Source organism: Anoplopoma fimbria, chromosome 2, assembly GCF_027596085.1.
Source record: "Anoplopoma fimbria isolate UVic2021 breed Golden Eagle Sablefish chromosome 2, Afim_UVic_2022, whole genome shotgun sequence".
NCBI lineage: Eukaryota > Metazoa > Chordata > Actinopteri > Perciformes > Anoplopomatidae > Anoplopoma > Anoplopoma fimbria.
The window spans coordinates 31,909,178-31,918,881 of record NC_072450.1 but is presented as its reverse complement, the minus strand read 5'-3'; the positions used below and the strand labels follow the sequence as shown (position 1 = coordinate 31,918,881).

General features: G+C 42.4%; 2 protein-coding genes across 3 annotated transcripts; one reads left to right on the top strand and one right to left on the bottom strand.

Annotated features, from left to right (window-relative positions):
- Nucleotides 1-1,011: 1,011 nt before the first annotated feature.
- LOC129103090 (synapse-associated protein 1-like) lies at nt 1,012-6,676 on the bottom strand. Its single transcript, XM_054613359.1, has 9 exons — nt 6,310-6,676; nt 4,910-5,028; nt 4,670-4,736; nt 3,649-3,722; nt 3,388-3,527; nt 3,130-3,281; nt 2,211-2,260; nt 1,947-2,103; nt 1,012-1,820 (listed from the first exon to the last, which is right to left on the bottom strand). Exons 1-9 carry the CDS (start codon nt 6,515-6,517, stop codon nt 1,690-1,692), a joined length of 1,098 nt encoding a protein of 365 aa, XP_054469334.1. The 5' UTR covers nt 6,518-6,676; the 3' UTR covers nt 1,012-1,689.
- A 208-nt stretch (nt 6,677-6,884) lies between these two features.
- On the top strand, nt 6,885-9,252 carry phospho2 (phosphatase, orphan 2). 2 transcript variants are annotated; one of them, XM_054618743.1, is made up of 4 exons: nt 6,885-6,934; nt 7,442-7,535; nt 7,693-7,787; nt 7,936-9,252. In XM_054618743.1, the coding sequence occupies exons 2-4, from the start codon at nt 7,465-7,467 to the stop codon at nt 8,487-8,489; spliced, it is 720 nt and encodes a 239-aa protein (XP_054474718.1). In that variant the 5' UTR covers nt 6,885-6,934; nt 7,442-7,464; the 3' UTR covers nt 8,490-9,252. The 2 variants fall into 2 exon arrangements, with proteins under 2 accessions (XP_054474718.1, XP_054474724.1); XM_054618749.1 differs by lacking the exon at nt 6,885-6,934 and adding an exon at nt 6,956-7,252.
- Nucleotides 9,253-9,704: the final 452 nt, after the last annotated feature.

Here is a 9,704-nt window from a genome sequence, read left to right as displayed (position 1 = left end):
CTACATTAAACCAAATCATCACTTATTTTATTTTTTTCAAAGTGTTCTTTCCTTTTTTTTCATATTGGAAAAACATGTGAAAAGAAGTTTTGACAAGATCATTGTTCTAAGCTCCCCTGGGAGAGCAGGCACCATATGTGCCAATGTTGATTTCCTGAGGTGGCTGTGGCTCAGGGGTTAGAGTGGGTTGTCCTTAAACCACAAAGTTAGCGGTTTGATCCCCGGCACCTTTTATCTGCGTGTCCCTGAGTGAGACACTGAACCCCAAATTTCTCCCCCGGCGCTTTACAGCAGCCAGCTGCTCCAAGATGTTGAGGATGGGTTATATGCAGTGGTCTAACGATAGAAATAATGTTTACAATGCGAAAGTGCACTACTAACTCGTGATCTAAATAGGAGGAGGGCATGCAAGTAAAATTAATGTAGTTTTTAAAACTCACCTAGAGGAAAACATAAATGCTTTTGGTCCTTTTTAGATCATTTAAGCATGCACTTCAGCCTCTTGTGGCCAAAATGAGTATTACAACACAATGACATGACAACAACAAAAATCACTTGCCCAAACTTTTAGAAAATGAAAAAAGTAGTTAAGGAACTCAGAAAGATCAAACTGGCAACACAGAATTAAAAATGGATCAACAGATTTTTTTTCTGTTTGTGGGGTGTGTTGTAAAAACTGGAAAAAAAAGTGGAAAATAAGAGGAAATCCTCGGGTCATCAAGTTAAGCATCACATTGTGATTTGCATATGTAAAACTAATAGCCCTGTATGATTTTATTGTAGACGTCAGACCAAAAACTCCACCAGTTTACTGCTATTAAAAAAAAGAAATCCATGCCATGTGTTTTAACTTCATTAAAAGGCTTTGTAGCAAATTTCAAAACAATAGTTTTAACTTCATTAAAAGGCTTTGTAGCAAATTTCAAAACAATAGCAATGGTCGTGTTAAAAACTAGTTCCCCTGGGCTTTGTGGTAGCCTTAAACATGATGTATATTGTCCACAATGACAGATACATATTTATTTAAGGATGACAGGTTAAACAGAAAATGTACAGTATTTCAGTTGAAGAGAAACTAAAGAAAAAGCAGACGTGAACACAGGATAGTTTGTGAATACACGATACAAAATGTGAAAAGACTAGCAGGTTTAATGAAAGGGAAATGCAACTTGAATTTAGGTATAGTGTTAGAATCCTTTTTATTTACAGAAATGTGACTTTACACTTGACTTTACTGTACTAGAACTATACCCGGACTTTACTGTACAACCCACCAGAAAGCAGCAGTGGAAACAGAGATATAACATTTCATGTCATTGAAACAAGCCGCCCTCCATTAGAACATTCGCCGTACTGTACTGGAGCGCCCTCTAGAGGCTTTTTCCCCCCATCAAAAAGAGAAAGAGTAAGGGCAAAAGCAAGTAAATAAAAGAAGGAAGGAGCAATGAAGTAGCACTACTACTACTACTACTAAGACGCCAGGACATAGCCACTGTTTCCAGCAGTAGTGACACACTCTTGCTATAATTGGATCTACACCTTCATCGGGGTACAGGCGTTTTACAAGAAAGTAATCACAGTCGGGTCACAGAGAATGTGGAAGTTCATCCCCTTGTGCATCACCAGGTCACGATTCCTTCCGTTCTGGGTCGGAAAACACTGAACAGAAGACCGGCAAGCAGCGGCCGTCTAGCTCTCGTCGGCCTGGAGCATCTTCTCGATCTCCTGGTCCCACTGGTCGTCTTTGTTGTCCGCCTCGGTCACCACCTCGTATTCCTGGAGCTCCTGCTGCAGCTCCTTCTCCCAGTCTGCCGTCTCATCTGGAACGGGAAAGGAAGATTATGCGCAAGACATGTATTTACTCCGCACTTTAATTACACTCAGAATGTGGAGTGTAACGGAGTCTTCCGTTTAACTGAAGAATGAGAAACGGTTATGAAGCTGACCATCAGGAGAGGGGAGGCTGTCCTTCTTGTCCAGCACCAGCTGCTCCATCTCTTTCCTCAGGTCCTCCTGGTCGATGCCCGTCGAGTCGAAAGCGTCGCTCACAAACTCGGACACGCCGGGACTCGTCGACATCTCCTCCTCTTCCTCTTGAGGTGGCTGAGGGTCATGAGAGACGGGACAGAAACGAAAAAGGTATCTGACTGATCTTCTCTTTGTTGAGTTTTAGAGTGATTGTAGGAGAGTCTGTGTTTCAGTGATCTTACCTCTTGTATGTCGCTGATGGAAACCGGTGGAGTTTTTGGTCTGACGTTGTCTACAATGAAATCATACAGGGCTATTAGTTTTACATATGCAAATCACAATGTGATGCTTAACTTGATGACCTGAGGATTTCCTCTTATTTTCCATTTGTCATTAGTTTTTACAACACACATACAAACACACAAACGTTCCAATGACATTCAGCATGGATGGCCACTCCAGCTACTGAGCTCCGACATACCACAACTTCAACTCTTTTGCTTCCAGGACTCCAATCAGATGCTTTACCAAGAGGAAAAAAACTAAAAAAAAAGCAATGAGCTGCTCCTGATGATGAATCAATATGCAGCACATAAAGGTGACCAGGCAGATTATTCTCTCTCGCCACATCTTCTAACTACAACTTAACTGGTATTTAAAAAAGAAGAGCGTGCATGTTTTTTACACATTTTTCTGCATGATTTCTGTCACTCAAAGATCTGTAAAATGTCAACCCGAGACCCTTTTCTTTAACTACATAAACGTGATGAATTAATGATATGCGTGCTTCAAGTAGCCACAGTTTTTGCATTGAACTCTAACGATTTGTGTGACTAACAGAAGTATCTGATACAACTGTGGATGAGGAGATCAGGCTCTTACACGTGTTCAATGATGATTAGAGTTCTGTGACGTAAAACAAAGCGTGCACAGGGCTTAATAACTCTGTTGTGTTCGTATGTTTACGCTTTGTGTCTTTGTCAGAGTTTGATGCTTCCACCTGCTGAACTTCATTGTGTGAGCACCAGCCATTCAAGCTTAGTTCAGTGAGTTGGAGAAGCTTGAGTGAGGTACATGTGTAGTTTTAAAAGAAGCAAAGTGCAGCCCTGGAACCCCCCCGTTGATGTAAATAAACAGGTGAAATGTGGATTAAAGTCGGACCTGTTAAGACGACGTCATCAGGTGACACACTGGCCCCTCTGTCCTCGCCGTCCTTCTGCTGCTGCTGGGCCGCCAGCGCCGTGAGCTGAGCCGACTGCTTGATCAGAGACACCCGGTAGAAATAATTCCTCCAGAAAACCTCCTCCTTCACGCTGTCGAACACATCGCATTTTACGTCATCATTTTCATGTCGATCCCACGGGTACACACACATAGAAACACAAACACACACACACACAATGCTGGGAGACTACTGACTGTTTGGGAACCAGGTCGAAGCGCATGCGGTTGAGGAGCTGGTCTTCCTCCAGCATCACTGCAGCCAGAGGATACATCTGCTCCATGTCGAAGTGGAACTGAACACCGGCAGGAGGGTCCCGGAGGAAATTTCTCTTGTCCTGCAATCAGCAGCCAGAGAGCTCGGTTTCAACAATAGTTTGCACACGTTATATCCAGGGATAAAGAGCAATGGACAGACATGTTGACACATTCATTTAGTGCATGATGTCTTTTGCTTACCGCTGACAGGGCGAGGATCTGCTGCTGGATAGTCTCCTCCTCGTTGTAGCCGACCCAGGGAGGAACCGCTGCGTCTGGATGCAAACATGGAGCAAACACACACACACACACACACACACACACACACACACACACACACACACACACACACACACACACACACACACACACACACACACACACACACACACACACACACACACACACACACACACACACACAATCAGGTATTTCAGCCCTCTCTAGTCATATCGCTCAATGACCATGGTCGCTATCTATACGGGGTTGCACGATCACAAATTAAAAAGGTTAAATTAACACTTAATATGATGCGTTAAAACGTTGCGAAAAGAAATGATATGCAGACAAAATAAGGGGCGCCTAACAACGTGCCTTACACTTCAAAGTTCTAACTGTAATCCATCATTTAACTAAACTAAACTAAACAATTTCATTCTTATTTCACTTTAATTATGTATATTTTTCAAGTGCTGTAGTCTCCATTTGTTTTACTGTTTCTATTAGTGTTGTGTTGTGCATTTTTTTTTAAATGACCATATTGTGCTTCCAGGGAGTGGCGTAGCTTGCTGCTGTGTTTCTACTGCTCTAAGCTGCAGAAGATGACGGAATATTGAGGGAGGACTTTTTAAGTAGCTATGAAAACTACAAATACTATTCAAGCCAACACCTCTGTATCAATACGCTGCTTACTATACAGGATGATTCTGTTGGGTTTAGCCGTGGCCTTTCCCTATTGTGTGAAAAAGTGACTTTGCCGGATCACTTCACTTTTACTTGCTACATTACTGACACACTCCCACGGTTTCCAGAAAGCATCGGTAGTGTTTCCCACACAAAAGAAAACAGGACGTGTAAAGCAAGTGAATAATTAAATCAGAAGCTAGTTTGTTCTGTAAAGTGAGCTTCCACGGAATAAAACAACATTTATGCGAGAGATTACTCTGTAAGTAGTTGATCAGTTATTGTAAAGAAGATTCCTGTCTCCAGTTTCGGACTTTACCAGATTTTTTGGCCTTCTTCTCTTGGACGAACTTCTCTTGCTCCTTTTGAAAGTCTCCTAGGAATGTCTGCAGACACACACAGGTACACATGTAATATGAGAAGAAGACCGGGGATTGTTGTCATGCTTATGTTACAGCATGCTGAGTAGTAAAAACCTTCCACTCAAAAATAACCACCGAGTTGTCCCCAACATGCTGCCAAACTCGTCTAACAGGCGACACCACCAACACCGACATGCCTTGTCTATGATGCCGTCGATCTTCCCCTCTTCCACCGTCTTCTTGATGGTCTGAGCGGTCTCCACCACCGACTCGGAGATCTTCTTGCTGGCACTGGACGCGAAACTGAAGATGTAATCTTCAGAGATGAGAGGACAGAGTGGGTGACATCATCATCATCATCATCATCATCATCATCATATTGTGGGGACTATTGCTCAAAAACATTGCTGCACAATAACACATGACAAAATATGAGAAGACAGCTCCTCCTGCAGGCAGACATCCTCCTGTCAGCACTGGACTGCAAACAACAAAGCATGAGCTACAGTCCAAGATCATTAGAGAAAAGATCACTAAGAACTACAATATTCTGGTTCACTAAGAACTACAATATTCTGGTTCACTAAGAACTACAATATTCTGGTTCACAATATTCTGGATCACTAAGAACTACAATATTCTGGTTCACAATATTCTGGTTCACTAAGAACTACAATATTCTGGTTCACAATATTCTGGTTCACTAAGAACTACAATATTCTGGTTCACTAAGAACTACAATATTCTGGTTCACTAAGAACTACAATGTTCTGGTTCACTAAGAACTACAATATTCTGGTTCACTAAGAACTACAATTTTCTGGTTCACTAAGAACTACAATATTCTGGTTCACTAAGAACTACAATGTTCTGGTTCACTAAGAACTACAATTTTCTGGTTCACAATATTCTGGACTAAGAACTACAATATTCTGGTTGACTAAGAACTACAATATTCTGGTTCACTAAGAACTACAATATTCTGGTTCACTAAGAACTACAATATTCTGGATCACTAAGAACTACAATATTCTGGTTGACTAAGAACTACAATATTCTGGATCACTAAGAACTACAATATTCTGGTTGACTAAGAACTACAATATTCTGGATGACTAAGAACTACAATATTCTGGATCACTAAGAACTACAATATTCTGGTTCACAATATTCTGGTTGACTAAGAACTACAATATTCTGGTTCACTAAGAACTACAATATTCTGGTTGACTAAGAACTACAATATTCTGGTTGACTAAGAACTACAATATTCTGGTTCACTAAGAACTACAATATTCTGGTTCACTAAGAACTACAATTTTCTGGTTCACAATATTCTGGTTGACTAAGAACTACAATATTCTGGTTCACTAAGAACTACAATTTTCTGGTTCACAATATTCTGGTTCACTAAGAACTACAATATTCTGGATCACTAAGAACTACAATATTCTGGTTGACTAAGAACTACAATATTCTGGATCACTACAAATTCTGGAACTACTAAGAACTACAATATTCTGGATCACTAAGAACTACAGTGTTGTGGTTTGATTCGTGTATGCTGCTTTATCACAGACAGACAGTGCCGTCTCACCTCCCAGTCCTTTCCCCTGCTCGGAGTCTTCTCGGCCCCCCTCCGGTCCTCCATCCTCGTCAGCTGCTCTCTGTTTGTTTACCTCGTTCTGCGCCTCCACCACCTTCTCCTCCTGCTCCTCCTGCTCCTCCGCGCTCAGGTTCTCCCTCTCCTCCGCCGTCCTCGTGTGGTTCTCCAGACCCAACCACGTGCCGAACCCCCTGAACATGCTGCTCGGATTAAAAGGGACAAAGTTTTAGGGTAAAAAAAAACACCACAAGCACGACAGAGAGGGTGATTCTTGACGCTGCGCAACCAGGAAGTAAACGCGCAGGTGTGCTTCTTCTGCGTGTGTAGTTCAGGGGCCGTCGTTGCTGCCACGCACTGGTCGGAGGAGCGGAGTGGTGCGTTCACGTGTCCTCTGGCTCCAATGCTTGTTAAATGTGACTTAAAAATATACATCATATCATAATATCATAAAGGATAGGGTTTAATGGTGCAAAGGGACGACTGGTGCATAACTGGTGCAATAGTTGTGATAAAAGACAAAACGTGACGTCACCAGCAGGTGGCGATGACGAGCATTGGCCGGTGACGTCACGTCTTCTGACACAACAAGACGAGCAGGAAGACGGACCCGGCTGAGGTCAGTCTGTGTCGGTGATCATAGTTTAATGTGATGTGTTGTTATATCTGAATGGGGTTCGGTGTGTACAGCATGCATGTGTATTATATTATATTTATTAGGGCCGGTGAGCCTGATCTGAAGGGCTGGAGGATTGTCCGGGCTGCTTGTGGAGAAGTTGCACCAGACCTCCTGCAGAAACCTGCCATTTAAACTAAACTTCACCTTTTATAGTGAAACGGAGATCATTGAAATCATCTCAGGGTGTCACTCGGGCGTTGTGGTGCAATCGGCAATGCGCAGAATATGGATTTACTGAGAAAACAACAGTTTGTTTTGGTAACTTGAGAGTTTATTTTGCTCTGTCACGGTTTGTGCTGCTGAGGAATAAGATAAAGATGGTTGAGTGGAACAGAAAAGTAGATAACTGGGCCTAATGCCACGACTAGAAGTATCTCAACAAAACGAAAGTATTAGATATTTCTAATAATAATGGCCCCATTTTTCTTTTTTTTTTTTTTGAAACAGTGATGCACTTCTCCAGTTGAACCATGAAGACTCTGATGGTGTTCGATTTTGACCACACTGTGGTGGATGACAACAGTGACACTTGGGTGATTAGGTAAATGGTGTAAATCATGCAACACATTACAAAACACGACTTGGGCATATGTTTAATGCTGTAGAATGTATACAAACCTCTCGTACTGCCACAAGACTGTTTGATACTGATACTCGTAGATCAAAAATACCATTTATTTTGTTTTCTCTCTTCCCAGATGCCTACCAGGTCAGACTCTTCCTGACTCTGTGGAGAATTCCTACAGAAAAGGCCACTGGACTGAGTTCATGTGCAGAGTGATGAACTACATAGGTGACAATTCATCATCCTGTTTGTAGGCTGTTCATTCATTGGTACATCCATAGAGCTGCTCCAAATACCTGTATATTAACTTTTTATTGCCACAACTGACCTGCTTACTCTTTTTTTTTTAATTTTTTTTTTATATCTGTTCACCCAGGAGACCAGAAGGTCAGCCCCGACAGTGTCCGCAATGTGATGGAGACCATCCCCTTCACTGCTGGCATGACGGACCTGCTGACATTCATATCCGATCACAAGAGCACCATCGACTGCATCGTCATCTCTGACTCCAACACCGTGTTCATAGACTGGGTCCTCCATGCATCTGGACTCCAGGCGGCTGTCGACAGGGTCTTCTCCAACCCGGCTAAGTTCAACGAGCTCGGGTACTTGGAGGTGCAGTGCTACCACTCTCACGACTGCGATCGCTGCCCCGTCAACCTCTGCAAGAGAAAAGTCCTGGAGCTGTACCTGTCAGAGCAGTGCGACGGAGGTGTGGAGTACGAGCGGGTACTTTACGCAGGCGACGGCGGGAATGATCTCTGTCCTACTTCCTGTCTGAGGGAGCGCGATGTCGTGATGCCCAGGAAGGGGTTCACCCTGGAGAAACTGCTGGCCAAACGGAAGGATAACGCTTCCCTAAGTGCTAAAGTCATTGCGTGGAGCAGTGGCACTGAGATCCTCGAGGAACTGAGGGCGAGTATGCAGTAGTAGCTCGGAACATGGAGCACAATACTTGATCAAAGTCTCAGTTGTAACTTGTAACTGAAATATTGCACTTGCAGCTCCCAGTGATTGTTTAAAAAAAAAAGAAAAAAAAGAAAAGAAAGCTAAGACAGTATTTATATTTTTGAAAGTACAATTTTGTTGGTAAAATGATTCAAAATTAGGTACATATCCTTGACAGTAAAACCCCCCTCAAACAAGGTTGGACTCTCAGCTACAATTCAGATTCGGGGTATGGAGGCATCTGTGTCCAATTGCAATACAAATACCGTACAGAAACAATGTTTACATTGAGCGGACATTTGTGGATCAAAGTTTACAGAAAAGCCTCTGTACGAGATGCTTTATGCGGTATTCAGAGCATATCTATTGCCTCCACACGGCTCTCACCATGGCGGCGGCTGAGCTGGCGGCTTACGGCTAACGGCGTTAACAGTGCAAACTACGACATACAGAGCTGCTAGCGGCGACGCAGTCAGTTGCAGACGGCGTTATCGGCTGTAACCAGTGGGGCGCGCTCACTACAAAGCACGTGCGGCCGGCCCTGGCCGTGTTTCAAAGCAACCAGTAACAACACACACTCTGTCTTTACACAGCAAATGGTTGTTCGCCGCCACATTAATGCTCTGAATATCGAATAGAGAACCTTTAGCTCTGGGCAAGAAAGCAAATAATTGCATTTCCCAAAATATACTCCCTTAAGAGAATCCCTGACAGACCCTGTTGTTACCATTTTTCAACCACATTAAAACAAAACAAAATATAAAAAAAAATATATATATATATATATATATATATATATATCCTCCCCTTCTGTTCTTAATGTGATTACAATATGCTTATAAGTAAGAGTCTATGAATATCAGTTATGATATGATATGATGCATAGCACTTCAGCTAACTGATATGCTTTTAAAAAAACTATGAAAAAAAATACACACCTTGTGACTTTCCCTTTTTTAATCACCAGTTTATATTGTATTGCAACAAGCCTTTTTTATTCCAGCAGGCATTTTGACTTGTCATAGTAGGAAAAGCACAGGTGTAACTCAGAACATGTCCCCGTTCTATATAGTTAGCCGTGTCACTGTGACAGTGAGCCGTCATTCACATTCATTCTTTTGATTGTTTTCACCTCTGCTTTTCCTACTGTGACATATCGAAATGTCTCCAGTGAATAAGGCATATTATAGTATAGTT

Excerpts from the sequence above, each read along its gene's own strand:
- phospho2 (XM_054618743.1), top strand. The coding sequence starts at position 7,465 with ATGAAGACTCTGATGGTGTTCGATTTTGACCACACTGTGGTGGATGAC. Across the intron at positions 7,536-7,692 it reads AGTGACACTTGGGTGATTAG|ATGCCTACCAGGTCAGACTC; the intron begins GTAAATGGTGTA and ends CTCTCTTCCCAG. Across the intron at positions 7,788-7,935 it reads CAGAGTGATGAACTACATAG|GAGACCAGAAGGTCAGCCCC; the intron begins GTGACAATTCAT and ends CTGTTCACCCAG.
- LOC129103090 (XM_054613359.1), bottom strand. The coding sequence starts at position 6,517 with ATGTTCAGGGGGTTCGGCACGTGGTTGGGTCTGGAGAACCACACGAGG. Across the intron at positions 5,029-6,309 it reads GCAGGGGAAAGGACTGGGAG|ATTACATCTTCAGTTTCGCG; the intron begins GTGAGACGGCAC and ends TCATCTCTGAAG. Across the intron at positions 3,528-3,648 it reads AGATCCTCGCCCTGTCAGCG|GACAAGAGAAATTTCCTCCG; the intron begins GTAAGCAAAAGA and ends TGCTGATTGCAG.